We start from the raw sequence: 25,480 nt of genomic DNA on the forward strand, positions 1-25,480 counted from the left end.
TAAAAATAAAGTTAATCTACACTAAAGAATAAATAATCTATATTATATAAGTCAACAATATTAACTCCCCATCTTCATGTAGTCATTTTATCAATAGCGGTAGAAATCCAAGTAATTTTAGTACGCGGTGCAAAATAAACCGATAAACTTGAACCATTATAAAAAACTTCAAGGAATTTTTAAAATGAGAATTTAGCCTGTTCCCTTGGCCTCCAGATCGCCAAGATTCAAGCAAACTGAGTATATTCAGGAGGTTTAACTCCATAAAATAACGATGGCAGATGGAAAGCATCCAGATTATCTTGAAACGGTTTGAAAGATGATTATTAACTAAAGGAGGAAAGATATAAATACCATTACAACTATTAAGACGTTAACTTAGATTTAGAACCAATCGTGTCGTGTAATTCAATGATCTACATTCTACATGAATCACAATATTGTCATACTCATACAAATTGCACTTGAGTTTAACAATAGGATCAAGCCCGGAAGCTTGGAAATCAATTTCTCAGCATTATCACTATCAGTGTGCTGAGAATTCTGAATTTTACACCAGTAGCACTAGCAGTAACACTCGTGAAGTTACGTCACTTTCTTCCATAAATCAAATTACCAATTAACGTCGGTCATTTGTGAAAATATCTCGTCTAAAATTCGTTAGATGTTTTCCACCGCAGGTGTGGGCTACCTTTCGGCCTGGCTTCCGCCACCAATACTCGACAACATGTCGCACGCGCTTTTTTCGTACGAGTTAATAGATTACCCAGGTTTTGCTGCATTAAGTCTTGCAGAATTTCAATAATTCATATAGCTAATTTCTGACGTCTGCCATGTTAATTTGCTTGATTTTGCCAGGAATTTGTTTCGGACAGGCTATGGTTTCTCCGTTTTTATTTCTTCGTTTTCTAATTAAGACTTCGTTTTGATTTGATTTAGTTGTTAGTGTCTTGGGTAAAATTTCTATTAAACCGAAGTTACAAGGAATTCTATTTTAGACTTGACAAGCTTGTTAATTTGAATTGTCAGATTTTTTACTTCGTTTAAATTCGCTTGTAACGCTTGTATTATTTTGCTACCTTTTTGTCACTATTTGCGTTGATTTCTAAAGCCCTCTAATTAATGGTCACGATTTCTTTTTAATCGGCGTATAATATCTTTAATGAAATACTTTGGCACAACAATTATGGTGAAATACCAGGAATAACCGGAAATTTTGATCACATATTATTTTCGAATAAGCTAACTTCGATAAAGATTCCACTTATTACAAAGCAACTAACCCTAAACAGCTCAGGTATGATAACCCTTCTCCTCCTCCCTCTTTTCCTCCTCATGTCTACCCAGGCCCAGGACTGTCAGGACACCAGATCTGTTTACCCTAAAGTTACAGCTCCTCAACTTACTGATGTGTCACAGATGAAGAACCTTTTCTGTGACATGTTCTCATTGTCCTGCTGCACTTTCGTTACTGGTTAGTTTTTATTGTAGTAGTTGTTAGTGTAGTAGTTGTTATTGTAGTAGTTGTTAGTGTAGTAGTTGTTAGTGTAGTAGTTGTTATTGTAGTAGTTGTTAGTGTAATAGTTGTTAGTGTAGTAGTTCTTAGTGTAGTAGTTTTTATTGTAGTAGTTGTTATTGTAGTAGTTGTTACTGTAGTAGTTTTTATTGTAGTAGTTGTTAGTGTAGTAGTTGTTAGTGTAGTAGTTGTTATTGTAGTAGTTGTTATTGTAGTAGTTGTTAGTGTAACTGTAGTAGTTGTTAGTGCACTAGTTGTTAGTGCACTAATTGTTAGTGCCAAAGTGCATGATAAGGTTAGCGTCTATTTGCGGCTCACTCACCGCACATTCAGATTTCAGAACTGCAACACAATTTATTATCTAACAAACCGCATTCAATTTTTATTTACTGCAGATCGCTTATTGTAATTCACCACCCTCAGAGTACAAAATGAAGCAAGCAGCTGGATCGTGGGGCGGCTTGGTTACCAGTCCTTTTAACAGTGCTCTTCAGATCTTATCTGAGAGACCTCTTTTCCCGGGTTAGTTGAACTGCAAGATCAGTGCTCAACAAACGTATCTTTCAACTACAAACTAACTGAGATTAACTCATTTCCCAATTTCACCATAAATAGAAAATAATCAAAGTCAGCTATTCTTGGCAAATTAAATACGGTCATACCCGGAATTACGTTATATTTAAACCTCAGCTCACACATCAATAACTCAATTTATCTCCAACTAATCAGCACCCCTCATGTTCCAGATATGATCCCCAGATCAGTGCTAGCCTCCGTCAGTGCTAGTGTGGACTACTCTGTTCCTCTTAACAACGGCACTCTGACTAAACTGTCCCTGATTGCTAGCGGAGTAATCTGCACTGAGAACAGCTTAGAGTATGAGATTATGAAGGAGTACATGCAGGTACAGAGGGTTGTTTGGTTCTGATAAAGTTATCAGGCCTTGATAAGAGCAGTATCACTATCATTATCAAATATGTCCCTTTTGTTCTACCAATATGTCACAGATACGTCATACGTGTGACAGTATATATTAAACATTATCCTCAATCCTCATATCCTATTCTGAATCTCAGATATAAGACAAGTTAGGTCGGATACATGTTCTGAAGTTAACATTTCAGCCTGCAGTTGATGAAATATCTGCCACTCTGATAGCACTAACAAGAGGACTAAAAGCACTGAAAGAAGCTTACAATATGATCCTATCCCACTCTGCTGGCGAACAGTGCAAGAAGGAACTTATCAGAAACGGAGTATCTACACTGGACAATTTACAGAATAATAACTGTCAGGTAAAATCAAATACCTACCGTCCTAAAGTGGTATTATTTTAACTCTGTAATTTGATTTCTAAGAAACAGTATTATTAGAAAACTATCCGCACTCGTGGATAAGTTTTTGACGTTGACTATAATTGAATGATCTTAGGTATGTGGAGATGACACTATAACGCACAACACGTGTAAGAACACGTGCAGAATGGTGGTTTCTGGGTGTTTCAACCAACTAGCTGCTCTTCACGAGCTTCTCCCCCTACTGCTCTACAATCTGGGTAATTTAGAAATTGTTCTTGTCAATTAGATTATAGTCATTTCGTGTGCTGCATCCACATGGTCTGTGGATTTTCTTCGCAAAGCGTTCAGTAACCAATTCTGCTTATAGTTTTCATTCAACGTTCAATTTCCAAGCATGCTAATAGCGTAGGTATTAGGTAGTAGTGTTGATCACATGAATATCATGATACTCTCATATTTATAGATTATACTTTATAGAGTAATATACAATACCAACAGACGGTATCTACACCACCCTCGAGATGAGGTTGAACGACAAATACCTCGCCGACCTGGACTTCATGGCCGTCACATACCCCCAATGTTTCACGACCAACGTCCCCAGCAACGATATAGAAGTTGGACAGGGAGACAGGTATTACTACTCTGATACCCTGAAGTTGGCAGCTATTTCTATTGATAACGGTAAGACGCTTTTACTGATTCTTGAGTTTTTGGAAAATTGTGTTCAAATCACAAAATGCTAAAACAAACATGCCTTATCACAAAAGTTGTTAATTTATCATCTTCCTGTTCTATATGCTTCTTACTCAAACATCCTCTTACAGGTGTACAATTCGCCTGCTCCAACTCGAGGACCAACTCTAATTGTTGGACTAGTTCTGGAGTAACAGCGATTGACTCGAGTCCTGAGATAGGGTTCACAAGATCAGAACAGGAGCGGAACTTGGTTCTACCTCTGGTAGAGACGGACGTCCCAGAGGAAGTTAAAGAAATGGAACGGAATTTAGGGAACACCATCAGTGAGGTAAAAACAAAGTTTTTATGTAGTCTAATTTTTTTTTGATATCTTATCTATACGTAAGTTTGAAATGATATGTGTCAAACATGAAGCAGAGATGACTCAAGACTAAATTAGAACGTCAATAGTTATACATCTGACGTGAAAAAGGTCGCCAATTCGAGGACAGAATAATTTTAATTATCATTCAGATATCAAGCTACGCAACAGCTCTACAAGCCAGCTCGGACACTGACACCCCAGGGACCACATCAGGCAGCACATCCTCCTCCTTCACACCCACCCCTATTGTAACAGACTCTGAGGGTGCTCAGGAGGAGACAGTCAGTGGGAGCAAGGGAGTTGGGTTCGGTTTAGTGCTGGTTGCGGTCCTGTGGGTCTTGTAGAGCTTATGACGTTGTTTCAAGTCCTCATATCAAGGCTCTGGTCGTGAATTACAGTTTGAATGATTAACCTTAGTGCTGTATGGATATTCGTAACTTGGAATGCCATGATATTGATAAACGCACAATTTTGAACCATTTATGACGGATAGAATATGTTATAGTTATGCAATATGCATTGAATAAAAACTCCATTTAAGTAAAATACCGTCATACCGATAGCATGAATGGTAATATCATAACATGATAAAACAATATTAATGTTTTGCAAATACAGCATGAAAAACACGACAATGATTATAAAGTAACTAATAAAAACTGTGAGGTCAAAAAATGTACTGAAGATGCTGATTGCTAGCTGCCATGGTCAGACTTTTTATGTCATTATGAGAAAATAAAACGCTAGTGTTTGAAGATTCATCGCAAATCCTAGAAAATTTTTCAATGCTTACCATAGCGGAAATTGTTTTGATGATTTAATTTAAAATACTTAAATAAAATTTAAAATCTTGTTTTTGGTGAACTATAGGTATATTATATTCACTGCAGGAGAAAAGCTTCGTTCTTCTTTTTCACATTAAACACGTGATTCATTAAGTTGCAGTACTGGTGCTTTGCGGGCCTGGAACCCTGGATGTCTTCTGTTTACTGTTACATCTCCTTGCGGACCTGGGATTAAACCGTATCAGTCAGTTTGGCAGCTTTTCTATAACTTATAGAAGACACGATAAAATTGCCTCTCTAAAATTGATTCCTTTTTTTGCTAATTCATATTTGCTCAATTCAATACAAACTTTAAAACATTGGCTTAATTACCTTGGCATATTTTTTTGCTGGACAGGAAAGACATTGTTTGGCAGAACCTCTTTTTAAGGAAACTTCTGAAACTGGTCACAGTCAAGCTGTATACGAAAAAGTTGGCCAGAACGCTGACATCCAGAACAGCTCCAGATATGCGACAAAACTTAAGGTAGAATGGACCAGGTGCAAACGGCTCCTTCTCCACGAAAGGCTCAGCAATATAGTAGACTGTCGAGGGTGCAAATGAGACGATGTGAACTGTTACATGTGAACTCTTACAGTGAGAAGGACAGTCGTGATACCCTGCCACCGGAGGGGCTGTCGAGCTCCTTTAGCCACCCTCATGGCTTCTTTCAGAAGCAGGACTGTTGAAACGATCAGGATGATGTTTGGAAGAAACAGGGTGAGTGTTGCGAAGATTGGCAGAACAATCTTCCATAAGTCGGATGAGAACTTGTACGTGTAAGCGTAAACCCTGTAATCGAAGATTACGTCGTTTCTGTCAAAAAGTGGCAAAGCTGGAACGGAAAGGCACCCTATCCAAATCCCTGCACAAAACTTGTGAGCCTGCCTTGCAGACCAGGATCCCGTTCTTAGAGGATATTTCAGCAGAACGAGCTTGCTCAATGCCATCGCACTGACTAGAGTAGAGCTTACAGAATGGCTGTGGTAAATGATAAAGAACTGGAGATGTTGTATTATTTTGCTGGAACCTCCGCTGTTTGAAATCAGATGTGCGAGTGTGTGGACAAGTGTCCCAACTGTTATAAGCAAATCACAGACTTCCAGATGCTGGATAAATGCAACAACTATCTTATGAAGCCTGAAAGCTTTATACTTGATCGAACCAATGATTATGGTCGTGTCCCCCAGCAGAGAAGAAATAATCACAAATACCAGCCAACTGGCCCAACCATACCTTTCTCCATTATTTTTTATTCCAAATTGGGTAAAGTTTGAGTAATTGTAAGACATGGCAAAAACAAAACAAATGTAAGAATATAAGATTGCACCGACAAGCAGGCGACTGATGAGTGCTGAATGTAGAGCGGTGGTTAATGTTAGTGATCAGTGTAAACTACATTGTACACGTCATATACCCTGCTCATATGCTAAAAGTTCAGTTTTGATATTGAACACGAGTGAAAGATTGCAGAATGCAGTCTTCATGTAAAAGAAAGTGTACCGGAAATTGGAACAATGAATTTTCGTTCTGTTAAAATTTCGGTCGCGGTCCTGCAAATTTCATCTTCAAAATCTGAAAATGGGACAGAGAATTGTACTAGGTCTATAACCTACTAGGTCTATAACCTACTAGGTCTATAACCTACTAGGTCTATAACCTACTAGGTCTATAATCTACTAGGTCTATACCCTACTAGGTCTATAACCTACTAGGTATATAACCTACTAGGTCTATAACCTACTAGGTCTATAACCTACTACTACTAGGTCTATACTCTATAACCTACTAAGACGCGCGCCGAGTTCAGAGTTGGACTCGTCGACGGTATTTGAAACAAATATTTTACGAGTATCAGTACAGAGAATGGTACAACATGATTTTTCAATTTTCTTTACCATCATCAATTAACTGACTAATGGTCTTTGGGCAAAAAGTCCATCCAATCTGTCAAAATTGTGTTCAGAAATTTTCATATTCGAAAATGGGACAGAAATTAAAAACTATTAATTTTTGTTTTGTTAAGCTTTCTACTGTGAGCTTCCTACGACCGAAATCAAACTTCCAGCACCTCAATTGTGTCATATGCCATCTATAGTTGGCTGACTAATTGGTTGCGGTTGAGAAATTCAGCCAAAACTGTAAAATTTCAGGCACGCCTGGTAACTGGTACGCTAGCGACCTGTCATTGTCAGATCTCTCGAGTGCTCAAGGCTATAATGAGTATCATACTGTATAGCTCTAGCTATGACTATACACTTACAGATGGGAAACACCGAGACTGCTCATTAATTTTCTGTGGTAAGCGAGGTAAGATTCAAGGTTTGGTTGGAGAAGTAATCCATAATCGCTCATAAAAGCTATGCTAACGAGCACAAGTAAAACTCGGCAATTACATAAAAATCAGAATGTATAAAATAATTTATCATTTTAAACTCGGAAGAAGGACACACATTACTTTACAAGATATTACGTTTAAAAACGTACGAATTCTCAGCCGGTCACGACTCTCACGTGACCGTTCATCTATCACGTGACCTCAGTCCATGTGCATTGTGCTCTGCATCGCACATGTCCAAAATTACAATCAAAAACACATAAAGGGGTAAAAATAAGCAACGTCAAAAATTCAGCGTCAAAAAATGAAGTGGCTACAGAGAAATAAAGTAATTAGCAGCCTTCCCCGGTAGAACAGGTGGTAAGAAAGCGTGGGACTAAGTTTCATTTTCGAAATCATTTTCATAACAACCCATAAAAATGATCAATATCTAAAATAACTTATTAAAAGATAACATCTAAAATCACCAGATAACTATGGCTACATAAAGCTCACTTCTTTTCCGTGGTCTACTCTTATGGAATCATTAATTTTTCAACAAAAACCTAAAAATATTGTAAAAATACTTGCTACGAAGACGGTACAGAACCTTCTTGCATATTATTCAGTGTGCAGTTACATTATCTCTACCGCTAAAGATAACGTATCAATATCATGTCCGATTAAATTCGGTGTTTTAATTATATATTACAGACCCTAGCATCGATACACAAAATAAAAAAAGATTAGATAAAGGTCGGTGTTGTATACAAATTACACATTTCGATCCACAGTAATTATTCAATTAGGTAATTAAAATGACTCAACTACCTAATTAGTTAATTGGTCAATTAACAGGTCTTTCAGACAGACTTTCCAGTAGCACGGTTAGTTCCAGCCCAATAGCAAACAATCCAGTTTTATACACCTACTGCTACCTACACCTACTGCCTAGTTCTAAGTTTCCATAATCCAACTTTTGTTGACACAATGAGTAATAATGATGTGATCTTTCCTTATTTCCTATCAAACAAATGGGTTTCAATTTGGTCACGTGTGCTCACGAGAAAACAGATAACACTGTTTGTACCCAATTTCAAGGTCCCCTCTCGAATGACTACAAAAACTACCAAAATCTACCAATCTCATCCATATCTCTCCCGCTCCAAACCCACTGTCTTACTTCTTTATTATCTCCTGACTGTATCTCTTATCTTCTTATTCAGTAATATCTACAAAGAGCGGCTAAGTTAGATCCACGTAACGGTCCTTATTATATCACCCTCACAAGTGGTTGGAGTTAAAAGAGCCGCCGCCGTATATCGGCCTGTTTTTACGACTTTTTCCGTCCTTTTTCCGCACTCCATCCGCTATACTCTTAGGTCCTCCCCCCTTCATCGAGTTACCTGTGGGTAAAGGAAATTAAAGGAAATTAAAACAATTAATAATTTCAAAGACACAATCAAACAATAGTTATAACTATTAAACTCGATAAAATACCAGCAAATAAAGATTTTTGTTAAAAATTTCTAATTCAGTAATTAATGCTTCAAGTGTGTATTCGGGGGCTTCCGGAATTTTCCCTGATAGCCAAATCTTAAATTAAAGCGCGGGTGTTAACCGTGCTGTTGAAAATTTCGTTTTATTTTCGACCCTTTTTTGTCAGTCATCTTCCAAGATATATCATTTTCAACTTAAATTCTACCGTTTTAACTCTAACATAAAATTAGAGTTTTGAACTGTCCATCTTTCATTCTTTCTGGCACGATTGAAAGGTGGAGACTATTTCATATCTCACTTGATACAATATTAAGATATGCTGACTCACTAGATCAGTGGATAAATTTCTGAAGAAAGTTCCCAGCATATTATAATTTCTCAAGGAGTTGGTCCTTATAATTTCTCAAGAAGCTACAGATCTACTACAACTCAAATTTTGCCATGTGCTAATGTCGTCAACATGATTTCATGATATTTTTGGTTGATTTGCTGGATTTTAAAATCAGCAACCCTTTTCTTCAGTCGTTTCGGGTAAAATTTCCTAAAATTGATACATGCTGTTGTTAATCACCAATGCTAAGAAGGTGCATAAAAGGCATTTTTTAGTAATTTACTTGACTGTAAGTCGTGCTGTAGTATTATGTAGTTACTGGATTTTCACTATATTTATCTTCTAGGCTATCTTCCATATCATCCTATGACGCATCTTTCTTAAAGCTAGAGGAGCTGTGCAACAATGATACTGCTCACAATTGCTACCCTTACCGTACTCCTCTATCCCTGCCTCACCACAAAACCCACCAAATACGGCACCATGACACTCAGCTTCATTCCTGACTCAGCTCTGATCATTGAAGGTGGTGACACCCAGATCTTCAGGGCACCACTGTGTAATGAGATTAACAATTGGTCCTTCAAAGCTAAGGTGTATGTGCTGAACGAGCCTTGGGACGCAGATAAGATAGGTGATGATACGTGGATGCATATTAAAGTCTCTAATAAGCCGGACATGACGAGGATAGTTAGGGATAATGTTAGGGATGCTACACCCGGAGCAGATCCTCAACCTTTCGCAAAACCTTTCACTTACAAAAGTACTACTTGGGGTTCTGACGCCATTTACATTCAGATAACAGCTCGTCAGGGCACCCCAACTTTTCAATACGGTTTAGAACTCTCTGTCAGCCCACCTCATGACCACATTCCTGATGGAATGGATGCAGTTCAGACAGTACCTGAGAACCTTTCCCTGGCTAAATCACGTGATATCCAAACGCTAGAACAAATCTCCATTCCATTTGTAGACGATCTAAGGTCAGGAGACACCGGACAGTACAAGGTCCCAATCTGTTTCGAGGACACGTACGACCAGAGATCCCTGACAGTCACCACCCTTGTATCTGAAGCTGTAAACGAGGCACCAGGTGGTGTTGCTTCCTTTCTCTGCACCTGCTCCATGATGAGGAACAACATCTGCTGGCGATCAAGTGCAACAAACAGAGGTATTAAGTTTTTCGATCCGTCCGGTGGAAAGCAGAACACAGTCACCACGACAGTTCCTAAAGAAGAGTACGGATCTGTTTACCTTCTTGTTCTTGCTCAGGGAAATTACCTTGAGAATGTTCAGTTCACCATAACAACTAAATTAAGGAGCCCTCACAAAGACACCCTCAAAATGACCGGGGAACCAGAAAAAGATCTCCCCAGCCTTGTGACATATCTTAGGAGTATCTACGAGGGCAAAGTTCCTCCTCTTAATCATCATTTTGTTCCATATGAACTCCGCCAGGAACTTTAGGTTATTATGCTGAATTCTTTAAATTTTTGAACTGAAATCGAGACAAATTTTGACAAGATTTAGGTTCTGATTTAGGTACTTTTCGTATTTGATTTTGTACATTTTTTGATGTGGTATTTGAAAATGTAACATATTTCTAGTTAAGTTTTTCCGTAAATTATAACATAAAATATCCAGGCGTATATTTCATGATATTCTGCTCTTTTCATTTTGCATCGTAAGAATTAGCAGATAGTTATAAAAGTTGGATTACTGGAGAACAAATTGACAGAACGTCTCTGTAATCAGTGAGTTAATTATCGATTTAGCTATTGATTTAGGTACTGGTAGCATTTTGTAGACTTATTAGATTTTGTGACGTTTGTATTTGAAATTGTAACATATTATTTGTTCAAGTTTTTCAAAAACACAAGGTTATTGTATTTATAATATAATAATAATAATAACTAGAAATTTATGCATCGCTTTATAGCCAAAAATAACTCAAAATCTAAAGATTCAGTTCAAGCCATCTAAAGCGACTCATGAACATGTACATAAGAACTTAGCATTTTTAGACAAGCGCCGAGGCCGAGGGTTACTGCTTTCGGTGAATTTTGAGAGTGAGCTGAGCTTGACAATTTCTCCACTTCATCAATAATCATTATATCAATTAACCGAGTATTCAAACAAAAGGACACCGTACCTAGATAATAATATGTACATGGTGACATAGGAGAGCCCAGCAGAGATTAATTTAAGTTTTGTAGCATGTTTTAACTATTGTCCCTTTTGGGTTGATTTTTGATTTCTCAAAACTATAGCTGAGAGAGCATAGCTAAGTTTACTACATAGCAAGTAAGGTTGCGTCTAATTTGTTTTAAAAGCACTATTAATTACCATTCGGTTGGGTTGACCTGTTTTTAAAGAGAAAAGCAAGATTAGTGGTTTTACTGACGAGCTAATGGCATTAGGAGACTAAAATGAGATCATTTTAGGTATTTAAAGAACTAATTTAATAAACTAATAAACGTATAATAGGCACTAACTAGGACTAGGGTTAGGAGATGTAGAGTGTCTACGTGTCGGTGCTCTTCTGTCGTTATGACTCGGTCTGGTCCTTGTAACATGTCTCAGAGGCTCTATACCTGTTAGGGAGTGGAATCAATTAGCTTTTTGAGATTCACGGGTAAATGGTGAAAAATTCAGCCATTATCCCACTTGAATAGAGTTGTCAAAATATGTAAAATACCGAAAAATACCTCCGAAAAGAATATTTATGAATAAACTTAGATTTAAACTAAAAACCCACATAAAGTGAAGACCCTACCTTGAGAGATGCTTGCGGAGGCAGAAGACTCAGTGTCGGAAGTAACAGATTCAGATCCAGGAGGTCCCATCATATCCTCTGGATTCGGCATCTGAGCTAGCTGCACCAGACATTCTGCTTTCCTCCGTGCTGTGTCCTCTGTTGTGTCTCCCTGTGGTGGTGGATGTGTTAGTATAAAAGCGTAAAATGATTCCTGTCATAAGACAGATGGAGTGTGGAGACTGGAGACAGGACAAACTTATTAAATTACAGGGTATAAAGCAACTAATTGGACATATCTACTTAAAACTGCAAGTATATCGAATACAATGAACTGTCGGAAGAGTACCTCAGACAAACGAAAATATGGGCAGTACACGGTAACACGGTGATTGTAGAGCTCAATAGGTTATTATTTAAGTGCCAATCATTGATGATTAGCATTCATGAAATGTTCGGATGATTTACACAATACAGAAATGAACTTAAAAGTACAATTCTCCTTCCCAAGACCTACACTTGACAGTGAGAAATCCCCTATATAGATCAACCTCCGATCATTCCAATACAAGGTTATCTCGCCGCTCAGAGACGATGACGTCATAACACGTGGTGTGACGTCATCAGAGGTAGGAGCCCTCCGCAGAACTCTGCGCACGAACGCAGACTCGCGCGGAGACAACACCATGGCAATGTCTTACTGAACTGATCAACACGCTAAATTCTCACAATCATTTCTAGCCTAACTTAAACATTATTCAAGAGCATTCGTATACATATTTTTCAGAAATTCTCACAATCATTTCTAGGCTAACTTAAACTTATTTCAAGAACATTCCTATACATATTTTTCAGCATTGTCTTACTTAAATCTTGCTTCTACAGAATATAATGACCGTGGAGAGCAAGGTAAATTTCCCGTCATAACATTCCGAAACAAAGTTAACCAAGAAACAAAACTCGTAGCCAACTGCAGAACATTCACAACAAACAGCACATCGGCAAAGAAGCTCTAACACAATAAATCTATAAATACAATGTGCAGAAGAACTGCATGTTCCTTGCCAAGACTTGCTGTTTCTAGCAATTTTTTAATCAACGCTTGATTGCCGCAAAATTACATAATTGCTGAAAATTTACGACAGAATTTCAAACTATACGACGGCTTGAAAATGTAGAAATAAGGAAATTCGACCCACTGCATCGAGTGATTCTCTTCGGAGAAACCACAAAAGTGCACCAAAAATGCAGACAAAAATCCGAAACATATGCAGGGAAAAGTTATCAGTTTTAAAAGTTAGCAGCAAGAAAATCCAGGATATTTGAGCACTGTAATTTTATGTCGGGTTCCCCAGCACATATGGTTTTAATGATTGCTACACGATTAGTGAGAGTAGGAATTACACACGCGGAATGGCGGGAATGTTGGCTACGTCACAGGTTTTATGTACAGTGTGAATTTAGCATATTGTACTTCCGAAAATACACAGTTCACACAGCGGGAGACATACTGGGTTTTAGAACATTGTAAGACAGTGTTAATACATATCAGTAGAAAGTTATTGGCAGTGATATTTAAACTGTAGAAACTAGCTGGCAGTGATATTAAAACTGTAAGACAGTTAGCACGTAAAAGGGGGCCACATTGAACCCTAACAGCAGACTTTAAACTAACAGACAATTTAGTATAATGTTCTGTGTACTGCCCCGATACCTACTTAAAGTTATAATTATACGTGAGATGAGTCACGTGCAGTGGTGTGACGTCATGTCACGTGGTGTGACGTCATGTCACGTGGTGTTACGTATGTGGCACAGACTTTAAATACAATTAATTAGAGTTCTGAAGAACTCAACTACTCTCATACCTACTTAAAGTTTCAATTATACGTGACATGTTCATTAGACTGTGTCACACACTCATTATAACAAGACACTGACAAAAATTTATGACACTTAAAACATGGAGGGACAATTTAAAGATACCCCCGGTCCAAAATGACACACAAAGTAATAACATGAGTAGAGTTCCAAACTCACCGCATCAAGACTATTAATCTTGGCCAGAGTTGCGACATATTTCTTAATCATACTCTCGATTATACTCTGTATAACCACAGTTCTGTGTTTCACTTCCTCTAGAGCTTGCATTGCTGAGGGCTCCTTGAGGGGGCGCAGCAGGTTGGGTGCGAATATCACCGCCAGACTGCTGGCGTTCATCTTGTTAGTTGACTCCTGGGGGAAATGGGTGTTAGTTAGATGGACGTTAATAAGTGACTAAAACTAACTAAAAATGTGTTGAATGTAATAAAATGTACACAAAAATTTGTGAAAATGAAGAGACGATCGTTAATATGTTGTAACACAAAAAACAGGTATGTATTATTATTGGTCCCGTACCTCGTTGGCCACTTGAGCTAAATGGTAGACAAGCCGCTCAAACACCAGGAAATTAACACGTGGCAGTTTGTGAACCAGTTCTAACAGAGCCCTGTGACGAGATCCCAGTTCTATCTTGCTGGTGTTCATGAAGTCGTGGTAGAGGTTGAAGGTGAGGATGGGCTCCGGTAACTCCCTGAAGAACATCTTCACCATCGCGGATAAGGTGGCTGGTACTATTCCTGAAGATAGAGAATTTGTTTAGAAACTTGAAAATATCGTAATGCATGTACATTGTACCAATAGATAACGAAAACTTAAAACTCGGATGATAATATAAAACTTATCGATGGCAAAATCCTAAACTTTGGCACAATACACATACATTTTAAATTTGGCCCAACAAGCATTAAAATACACTGAGCACACAACCCTTACCACGATCGTCAATACAGGGATCTGGTATTATTGGTTAGGAGTTATTATTAACAAACAATCAAACTTACCGTCTATACTGAGATCTGGATTGTTGACGAGGAGCTTGTTTTTCAGACTCTTCATCTGGTTCTGATTAGCGTTAACACGATACAATCCCAACGTGTATAAACCTGTAAATACAAGTAAATGTTATCTTGAGATTTGTTTGCTTGTGGTCATGTGAGTTGTGACGAGAAAAAACGAAATAGTTGAAACTGATAAGGAGCATTCACAAAAATGTACCAAAATTTATGGACATTCTAGTATATTGATTGTACAATTATACGGAAAAAGGAATCTAACCGTTTTGTTCTAAGACGAGCATCATTTTATCCAGGTTCCTGGGGATCGTAACACCGCCTTCACTAGCCACCAGATCCTGTATAGAGGTTCCGAAGAAGGGCTTGGGTTGGGCACTTGGGCTTGTAACCGGGATTCCTGTACACTGCTGTGTCGAATTCTTGTAGCATTTCTGTAATTGATACAAGTCAGTTTGTAGCTTTTTTGTAAATGATAAAAACGGATTTTTGTATTTAATTGGGTGAGTTATCTTAGCATTTTTGTAATTGTTAAGATGCATTGTGATTGCATTTCTGTAACCGGTTTCTTGTATCATAAAGCGTTTGTAAACCTGATGGAAGTTGACTTTGCACTCCTGACATATCTTGCAGTGTTCCAGGATGTTTATACGTTTCTTGCAGCCTACACACGTCATGACAATACCGTAAGCCGTTAAAACTAGCCTGAAATTGTTATTATTTTAAAATACCGATCAAAATTTCAAAAAAAACTGGGAAAACACGCCATAATTAATTGACTTCTCAAAACTTCACTGATTATCGATTAGAAAAACTAAGTTATTTATTCATTCACCATACACGTTGTTTTAAGCTACTCAACATCGATTCAAGCTGTGATAAATCAACTAGACATCAACAATGAGCTGAAACAGCCAACCTATTAATTAATCAAAAACAGGCGATGCAAAAAGGGTGTCAGGATTCCAAATGGCTGTAATTTCAGAGTCAGGATCAAATGAGAAGCACGAATAAATTTTTTACCGTTTGTGGATTAATCGCAAACCACATTCCAAAATTTACTCCTTCATAATTATTTTATAAATCATGACATCCTTTTTGCATCACCCAGTACTCTGTGAGGCATATACCCGTAATAAAATAATCGATTAACCAATAAAAATCTTTATTGATAAGTAATGTTACTGCTAACCTGTGTCCGTTATGTTCGATGATACCGGCTTTGTTAGCTCTAGATAAGGTTAGCCTCTCTCTGACAGTGTAGGTTGCTAGCAGACTCTTCCTGGCGTCCTCTTTAAACGAGGCCTACAAATACGAACCATCAACATTCCACATATAAATATAGATAAGATATATCTAGATAAATAGCAGGTACAATTCTTTAAATATGCCAGGGATTATGAAAAATCTTGGGTAATGATGAATTAAGAATCGCAGACAACTAAGAATAATGCAGTGCGCAAACTTCGGAATGAATTCGAATAACATTACCCAGTACTAACTGCAATAGTGATATTGCGCAACTGCAGCAATGCTATTAATAATAACATTACCTCAGACTTAGCACTATAGCACTATGTCATATAACTATTGCAGTACACTTAAAGACCCTAAAGATACAGCAGACTAGCGTTAAGAAATTGACTCAAAAAGGAATTGCAGAAGAATTTCAAAGACGAAAAAATGAGGTGACGTCAAAGTCTGAGCACCAGAAGCAAGGATCAGACATATTACAAGGGCCCAGCAACGGAGAAAGTAAACACCACCACTCACAAAGAGATGGCACAAAGAAATAGCGAACAATGAAAATCACGAGAAAATGAAGCAGCAGACAAAACAAATATCTTACCTCGTGGCGACAGAAATCGAAGTTTTCCAACATGGAGTGGAAGAGCGCTTTGACAGGGAGTTTGGGGTCTATGGAGAGCTTCAGTTCTTGGCTGCGAGTCTTGACTTTGGTGAGGCAGTGCTCGAATATAGTCGTACACTCCTGAAATGAAACGAGTTTATATAAGCAGTGATAATCAAGTGATGTAACCGTTCGACTAACGAAATGAAACAACAAAACTGTTCAGGACAGGACTAGTTTTGGGTGAAAGTAGAAGTCTTGATCCATGTCAATGTTAATTAATTTGGTGGCAGGTCCTGCTCATAATTTACCTAATCTCTTGAGACCTGCTTCTGAAACGATTCAAATACCAGGAGCAAATACCAGCGAACACTATGAGTAAACACCGAACAATGAACTAATGAAATGATTTACAACTTTACACTTTAGGTCGGTTAAGAGTAAAAGCTTTTTTTTTCACTCAGAAGTCAGATTCCTTTCTAGAGATACTAATTCAATGAACAGAAGGACTCATTCTTCTAGCTAATGTCTTTTTGTTGGTTCATGTGTTTGGCTTTACGTCAGGTCGGGCGATTAGCCCATGTTCTAGTGTGTTGACTGGTGAGGTGTGACACGTTGTATTTTACACGTGACACGTGCTATTTTACACGTGACACGTGGTATTTTACACGTGACACGTGCTATTTCAAAGTGCACGTGTCACGTGCTTGACACGTCAGACATTATGTACAATTAACAAACGGTTTGGAGCTATTATTTGGCAGTTTGAACGATTATCAATATCAGTATCACATAATACGTAATCAGACCGGTGGATTTCCTGTTATGAACAAATTTTGTTATGATTTAATCAGGAAGTGGAAAATGAGTTTTATTACCTCATTTTACTTTTAGGTTTATAATTGTACGAGAATCTATTACTAATACTGAAATACAAATACAGCTAATTCTCTCTATATACTGCAACTGGACATACAGGACCTCTTCTTTTCACCCAAAATGTTCAGTCAATTTGAGTGAGAATTTAGTGTTTAAAAAAATTCTAAACATTCTTCCTCAAAGATTACAGCGAAACCCAGCAGTTTCCAAACATAAATACAAACTGTTTACTTTTAGTTAGCTAGTTAGGAACAAACCTCGTAGTAAAGATTGAAGATATTGCTGGTAGGATTAGCAGAAAGGGATGCCTGAGTTCTAGTCAGATACTCCTGGAACTCCTTCAGAACACTGATAAACGTTTTACTTATCGTCTTGTCGTGCACTACTTTCTCCCCCTGGTTCTGTAACTCCTTTATCTGAGAGGAGTCAGTTTGTTACCAAATATGGTCATATTAGAATACGAGGTGATTATACTATCATACTAGGCGGTGGGATTGTTTGTAAGGATTTCAGAAATCAAGCAACGTCTGTTCTAAATACGGCAATTTATTATTCGTAATGCCACTTAGCTTATGACGACTGAAATTTGATTAAAATTGTCAAATCAGTTAAATGAGCTGAAAAACAAGATTTCTTCAGAGGTTTCATAAGTTGTTAAACATTAGCAGTAAGAACTAATAATACCTTCTGCAAGATGAATTTCTCCAACATGAGGATTTCCCCAAGGTTGTTAGCAAGAACTCTCTTTGGTTGTTCATAGGTCGGCATACACTGTCCTGCTTTTTCTTGGCAGTTCCGGTGGAATATCTTGTGACACGTCTGTGCTTGACACTGCATCGCACGTGCAAATATACGCGCCTGGAAAGGTGAATTTGTTAACAACTGCACGTGCAAATATGTGCGTTTAGAATAATTATAAAACACAAGGCGAGTTCAAGAAATATTTTATACGGAACACAAGGAAATAGCAAGGAAGTTAAATGTTTTGGATGAAATAAAAGGCAAGAATATAGAATGAAACACAAGGAAAGATCTGGAAGGTACCTGAAGTTTCTTGCCACAAGAGTTGCACACACTGCCCCTAGGAGCCGGCACACTCTTGAATATGTGGTTAAGTGTGGGCAGGGCTGAGTTCTGGGTCGTGCTGGTGCTTTCAGTTCTGTGAGGGGCCTCCGTCTTGGGCTGTGGGGACAAGTGTTTAGAAAGCTGTGGTTCGTTCTAATAATCAGTTTATAATTTAATATCACGTGACTATGGATTTCTGTAAGATAAGACGACTCACTTTCTCTTCCAGAGCACTAAGTTCCAAACAGTCTAGGTCCTCCATAGATCTACTGAGTCTGTTAGATCCATCCTTCTTAACCTTCTGAATACTCCTTCTCTTCCTATTTCTTCTGCCAGAGAAATGTGCCTGAGGAGGGTATTGTTAATATGAACTAAAAACACCTGCACTGGTAGGTTGGAGTGTGAACAAGAGAAATAAAACAAGTAATCTTGAAAACTCAAATATAATGGAGATTAATGAACAATGAACATTTGGAGATTGAACATTTGGCGATAATCTATGCCATTCATTTTTAATCAAAAGATCATGTTTTACATCAAGCAAAACGAATTAGCATTGCAACAAATTTATCCAATTTTGATGATGCCAGATGCAGAATTCACCATTTTCCTGCCAGTATTAACATTTGTTTTCATCTCCTCTGAATTGTAGTTACTCACGTTGGTATCTTGCTCCTCCTTTGAACGCATGAACTTGAACGATGTAGTCCTGTGAACGTTAACGTAATAATCATGATCTAAAAGGTAAACCTCTAGAACTAGGGGTATAAAGATGCACGAACTTTTAGGATTAATCATCAATTTACTGGCATCAGGTCGGAGAATTTCAAATAATAATAAATCATCAATCGTTAAATATATAGTGATTACCATACAAGTACAGATTATAACTAGCATATTAAAATCAGGATGCTCTCCCCAAATCAGAACACTTACTATCAATCTCATTTAATTGCACATAATCTCACACAGTAACACTATTCAGATAAATATAATAAGCCACGTGATCAGAGACCTTTTTGGACAGTAATCTACTGAGCTCCGTGCACGTAGGACAACTAATCTATTGTGCTCCGTACACGTAGGACAACTAATCTACTGAGCTCCGTGCACGTAGGACAACTAATCTATTGTGGTCTGTGCACGTTGGACAACTAATCTACTTAGGTTCTTGCACAACCATTAGGATTTAGGACAGTAATCTGGAAAGTTCCGTGCACACGCTGTTACAAATCTTCCATAGGTATAATATATTATTCATCAAAGGTCACGTAAAAATCAAATTGTTCCATTCTGAGACCCTAACTAAAATTTGCGTGATTCATAACGCGTGATCTAGCACGTGTTGATCTAGCACGTGACTTCTAGTTAGGGAGTCAACACGTTCATTCCAGAAACACTCACAGAAGAAAATGCTTCTCGGCGTACGATCTGCAGCAAGATAAAATTATAAAACGACGAAATTTTGACATCCTGGCGTTAGAATGACAAATTGGTGGCCGACGGCCGTGGATATTGGATAACAGTCATATTTTATCAGTATTTCATAACCGATGTTTAAGTTCAACGATAAAAACGAAAACTCCACTCGTCATATCAACTAAAAGCATTTTGATCTGGTAGTGAAAGTGGCTTAAATGTCACCGCAAGAAAGCGACTTACAACAGCGGTAAAAGCACTCTCAATGTTAATAGTAGGACTACAGTATTACATACGCTCACGTGACAGATACATCATTCAATAAAGGTACTGTATTGTATATTTGAAAGCCCGTGATCACAGGGACGATGCTAATTGTATTCTTTGATAACCAGTTTTTATTGCATGAAAACATATCCTTCCTGACCTAATAGCCGATTATTTTGTAAAAAACTCTAAAAACAACGTAATAACCACAAAACCAATCATAATGTCGTTCTAACAATCATTGCACGTGCGCGCTCCACCCTCATTACTATACAACTTCCTATCTCTCATCAAATTTGCACGTGGGCGGTCGGACAGAGAGAAAACTTTAAATTATAACATAGACGACTAGGACCCCGCTAGTCGGAAGCTGTATTCAACGAAATTTAAAATCAGTTATGTCGTCTAGATACATCGCAGAACCGCGTGTTTTTGTTGATTACATCACAATTAGCTCACTTCTGCGCTCATACTCTGACTATTCATAAATTTATTTGTGATTGATATTTTTGATCCAGTAAAAAGATTCTACTTTGTTGTCATCGGTAAAAAATTGTATACGGTTCCATATGACAAAACAAAATTAGAAGATTATGCTTATAGTTATTTTAGAGCTGCATTTTGACTAGCGGGTTCCTAATATGCTAGATAATACTAGCATATTACACACTACAGGTGTATACTGTATAATTTGCTCATACATGGGTGGCCCTTCCCAGTTCCCCAGAATTCAAACAACGCAACTTAAATACTCCAGCACTGCCGTTATATCTGAATTAAAGTGGTTATTTCCCTGCTTGGAGTAAATGGGGATGTCACTGCCCACGCTTATCGCTTAGCTCTCTTTGAATATAAACGGGGAACTTAAATCACCCGATCAGTTTCAGTCCGGACAAATCGGAGATTTTTCTAGAAGGTCAATCGGACTGTTACATCATATTTAAGTATGTAAAATACAGTCTAATCAAATCAATTAATTAACCCAATTTTGTAATTAATCGCATGATGGTAACCAGACTCAGTGATCGTTGCTCAGTCACCTAATTTGACAGAACAATCTCACAGCAGCTTCAACATACATCATTTAGGTTAAATTATACCTGTTTCTATAATCATAAACTGTTTGTGATGCAACCCAGTGAATTTGGTTCACAGCTCTAGTGCATCTCAAGATTATCTCTAAACACTGTTCAGTGGAAGTATTTACCTCTTTCTACCAACTCATCAGTATATAAATTATAATGTACTTGAAAAAGCATTATAGTAAAATACCACCGTTCACCAACCATCGTTATCAAGACTTATAGTTATTTCAGTGTTTTTCTGTATCTATCAATAATGCAAGTGAGAATGCACGTGCATAAAGAAATTCATTGCTGCTCCGCGCATAATTCAATTGTATTAAAATCTCACGAAATATTCCTTATCATTTATCAACCTCACACTAAACCTCGTGATAACCTCACTCTCACACTAAACCTCTTAATATCCTCACTTTACACACACAACCTCACATGATCATCCCTCACTAGACAAACAAAATAAACAAGAACTTACTGGACTTCACTCCAAGTTCCAGCGTAGTTTGTTGAGCTGTAAATATTAGTCAGGTAACCATAGGAACCAATACAGTAACCACAGTTACGAATACAGTGACCATAGCGTCACCAATTTAGTAACCACAGTAAGGATGCAGGTTAAGTCAAATCAGCTTAGAGAAAGAGAAAGAGAATTTCATGCATAACATGTAGATAAAAGTGCTGTCATATCACGCAATAATTAGCATAGCGCCCAGTTTTACCCGGAACCAAGATCTGCTAGCTGAGACCTGATCCCCGGGATATTACCAAATAAGGTAATGTTACCACAGTAACACTACCGTATAAGGAATACGGGGTATTGTACCTGGAGCGGACCAGATGAGCGGGAGGCGGGTCTGTGACGCTCTGGGACCGCGAGTAGGGCGTGCGCGCGGGACCGCCCCGCTGCAGAGGCGATGGGGGCAACCCTTCCTTGTTCCTGGAGCAGAGACCAGCTTAGATAAGCTTAGAGCTAAATAATGCAGCAGCCAAACCCTGAGTCCTCTGGTAGGTAGCGGGATGGCGTAGTGTCGTGGTATTTGGGTCCGGTTACATAATAATTGGCAATAAAAACACCCATTTGAGCAGTTGCTCAAGGTTTGACTGCAAATAGGCTCAAAAGCATTCGGTAGAGTTTTCAGGGTTAAACTAGCTCTGTCTGTGATCAGACTAGGTAAGAGTAAGGAGCAAGATTAAAAGCGAACTGTGCAAAAAAACATAGGTTAAACATATATTTTTGGTGCTGAAATGTTAAGAGGGCAGCAGAAAAAACTACGTTAATACATTCAACATGAACATTACCTATTTCTTGAACAATAAAGGAGGCTCATCGACATTTTCTGCTTTCATCTTTGAAAACATTTAGGAAAATTCACAACAATGTACAAATATTTAGAAAATGTAAGGAATGGAAAATGGCAATTATGTCAATGCCGATGAGCTTCCCCGCCAGGTTTCAACAAAAGACGACGACAAAACAACGCACCATGATGATTGGGCAGCAAGCCGGGAGCCGCCTGATCCGTCGTGATCAACGTCGTCTCTATAGTCCGTATCTGTCTCTATATCTATCTCTTCCGGCATTTCCTGGTCCAACTGAGGATTTTAACCATTAGGTTGCGTGGAATTTTTCAGTTCAGCTGAATATTTATACTGTTAGGCTTTTTTTGGTTCAACTAAATGGTCATGTTTATTCATATCATAAACTCAAATTTTAGCTGTTTTTAAGGCTTTGTCCATCGATGCTTCCCCCCCCCCCCCCCCCCCCCTCTCTCTCTCCATTAGTTTGTTTGAAAAGGTGATGCCAAGGCCCCCCTCCCCCTTCCTTCCTCTCTCCATTAGTTTGTTTGAAAAGGTGATGACTGGCCTACCTGAACCACCGGGTCCCCAGGGGGGCTAATGCTGGTCCGGTGATAATATAGCGCCCGTTTGTTCAAAAAACTTGTTTCGTTCAAAAAGCCTCCGTAAACATGGTGGATATCATCCATTGAAATCTTCATTCTTTGATATTATTCTACTTATTGTTGAAACTATCCGTTTTCTAACAGATGAACAATATAATGTTTAAATTTACAGATGCCAGGCCTAACGCCGGCATTTTACGGTGCAAAACTAGCGTCGGGTATCATCTAAAGGCACTGACACAGTATCAAAAAATCGGCTGAAATCTGCAAGACTAGCGAGATATCAAAGCACGACAAATGGAGTTTATTAATGGAGTACAAATCCTAATATAGATCATTTCAACATCGGCTTCTTAGAAAACACTACCTTCTTCTAGATTGTTTTTAATTCTCCAGGATTCTACTCCTCGTCGATTGATAAAACTTATGTTAAATTTTTCCAATTGTCCTATTTAAATGTATTAACGTCACTGTATTTGACATGAATTATCCGATTTCCTATTTTCACGTACTATAAAAAGTTTAAATATTATAAAATTACAGCATCAATACTCCTACATAAATGTTCACAAGCATCACTATCAGGAAGATTTAAACGATCATAGATTCTAAAATGCTCAGAATTCTCAAAATTCAAAATTTAACAACGTATCTCAAGAGGGCCACAATAGAAATTGTTTATTATAAATTATCCTAATAAGTCATAGCATAATAATTAATACCTTGGTATTTTTATTTGGTCAACAAAATCAAATACAAAACATCGTTTTGACCATATCTTTAATATCATATCTTTAATATCAGACTATTCTAGAGAAGTTGAGGAATATTTAAGCATGGGGTTTTCCTTCCACCCCCCCCCCCCCCCCCCCCTCAAAACCGAGCATTAAAAATGGGCTGAAATCTGAGACAATTACAAACGATAAACAAAGATCGGTAAGTGGAGTTATAAATGGAGTACCTACCTTAAAATAGACCGTTTAACTATCAGCTTCTCAGAGAACACTACCTTCTTCTAGATTGTTTCAATTCTACTTCTCCAAGTTTCTAGTTTCTACCCCTCATCTCACTATCTATCTAACATGCGCGGGAATACGAGATAAAACCTGTAAACTTACGCTCTGTAACTTATTTAGAACAGGTTCGGGCAGCAGGAAGGTACGACCATGTGTGGTGATAGGATCTAGTCGGGGTGATAGAGGGGCGAGAGAGTCCGGGGTCCTCGATTGTGCCTGGGGATCAGTGAGGTCAGTCGTGATCGAATATTAAAAATTAGTAAAACTTGTCATTTTAAGAAGTCCTATTCAAATTCTTAAACGTCAACTGTTATAGTGAGCAAGAATTATCCTATTTTATCCTACTATAAAAGTTTAACTATTTATAACTAATTCTAAAATTATAGCATCAATATGCAAAAATAAATGTTCACAAGCATCATTATCAGGAAGATTTAAACGATCATAGATTCTAAAATGAGAATCCTCGGGATTCAAAATTTAACAATGTGTCCAGTGGCCGCAATAGAATTTTAAAATTTTAAGTAATCTTTATAATTCGTAGCATGATACGATCGTATTATGACATTGAAATCAAATTCAAAACAACGTTTTGATCATATTATGTTTTGATCGTATCTTTAATATCATACTATTCTAGAACTTTCTCGAGATTTTTCAACATAATATATCTTATTTGTAAACTTTTCAAGTTATAACTTATGCATTTGGCTAGGGTCACTGGCAAAAACCGGTTAAACATGTTTGTTTTGATAAAAGTCAGCGATTTGCCCATCAATCTGTAGGAGCGAACAATTAAACCGCAAATAATTTTCATAAGTAAGACAAACCTTCCCACCTATATTCCCACGTATTGAAGAAAATTGTTTACATAAAATTTAACAGAAAAACGTACGGGAAGATCATCCTGCATGGGCGAGTCCCTATCTTTAAGACTCGGAGTGCAACAAGGTTCAGGACTCGGCCGGGGTGTATAACTTGGAACCGGACTCGGCCGAACGGACTCCTCATCGGGCTGATCGTCCAGGAAGGAAAAGGTACTCATTATATCCTTCATTAGCGTGTCTTTGAACATCTGGAGGGGTTTTATGTGAGTCAGGTTGTAATATCAACATGTTCAACATATCAACATTGTGATGATGACTTATGGGCTTGAGATTTCGGTAAGATGCGAATCTGTTAACTGTCATTTGGTAAAATATTTGGTATTGTTTTCGATAAACATTAAACATGCCGTGTTCCGTGTCTCATTTCATGGAATATGGAGGTAGAATTAAAATAATCGTGCTTTGTTTACTTTCTAGTTTTAATAGTTTCTAGTATCATATTTTAATTGAGTTATAAATAACATTAACCATGCAGCCTTGTTTAATTTTATTCTCGATAAGATTTGTTCTCAAGCATTCTATTGGAGAAAAACATATGTTTTTGGTCATACATATAAAATCATGAGCATGCTTGTGAATAAAACTTTCGTGAAATTTCAAAACAATCAATCATTTT

The 25,480-nt window shown here is 37.8% G+C and overlaps 1 protein-coding gene across 40 annotated transcripts in view; it reads right to left on the reverse strand.

Annotated features, from left to right (window-relative positions):
• Window positions 1-7,025: 7,025 nt before the first annotated feature.
• LOC134820715 (unconventional myosin-IXa-like) overlaps window positions 7,026-25,480 on the reverse strand; it is a 56,068-nt gene continuing 37,613 nt past the window's right edge. For 8 of the 40 annotated variants that reach the window (XM_063831275.1, XM_063831269.1, XM_063831272.1 and 5 more), the window contains 20 exons: window positions 24,873-25,052; window positions 24,080-24,193; window positions 22,544-22,653; window positions 21,884-21,997; window positions 21,536-21,571; window positions 18,953-19,001; window positions 18,510-18,638; window positions 18,272-18,409; window positions 17,912-18,085; window positions 17,485-17,643; window positions 16,349-16,489; window positions 15,692-15,804; window positions 15,093-15,204; window positions 14,765-14,933; window positions 14,491-14,592; window positions 14,006-14,226; window positions 13,646-13,840; window positions 11,627-11,777; window positions 11,346-11,444; window positions 7,026-8,425 (listed from right to left, as the gene is read on the reverse strand). In XM_063831275.1, the coding sequence (XP_063687345.1) occupies window positions 8,304-8,425; window positions 11,346-11,444; window positions 11,627-11,777; window positions 13,646-13,840; window positions 14,006-14,226; window positions 14,491-14,592; window positions 14,765-14,933; window positions 15,093-15,204; window positions 15,692-15,804; window positions 16,349-16,489; window positions 17,485-17,643; window positions 17,912-18,085; window positions 18,272-18,409; window positions 18,510-18,638; window positions 18,953-19,001; window positions 21,536-21,571; window positions 21,884-21,997; window positions 22,544-22,653; window positions 24,080-24,193; window positions 24,873-25,052 (2,628 nt within the window). In that variant the 3' untranslated portion in view covers window positions 7,026-8,303. Of the gene's footprint in view, window positions 8,426-11,345; window positions 11,445-11,626; window positions 11,778-13,645; window positions 13,841-14,005; window positions 14,227-14,490; window positions 14,593-14,764; window positions 14,934-15,092; window positions 15,205-15,691; window positions 15,805-16,348; window positions 16,490-17,484; window positions 17,644-17,911; window positions 18,086-18,271; window positions 18,410-18,509; window positions 18,639-18,895; window positions 19,002-19,696; window positions 19,724-21,535; window positions 21,572-21,883; window positions 21,998-22,543; window positions 22,654-24,079; window positions 24,194-24,872; window positions 25,053-25,480 lie in introns of all 40 variants that reach the window. The other 32 variants (XM_063831258.1, XM_063831262.1, XM_063831257.1 and 29 more) reach the window with 8 other exon arrangements.

This window comes from Bolinopsis microptera, chromosome 9 (assembly GCF_026151205.1).
Source record: "Bolinopsis microptera isolate Bmic1 chromosome 9, MBARI_Bmic_1.0, whole genome shotgun sequence".
Taxonomy (NCBI): domain Eukaryota; kingdom Metazoa; phylum Ctenophora; class Tentaculata; order Lobata; family Bolinopsidae; genus Bolinopsis; species Bolinopsis microptera.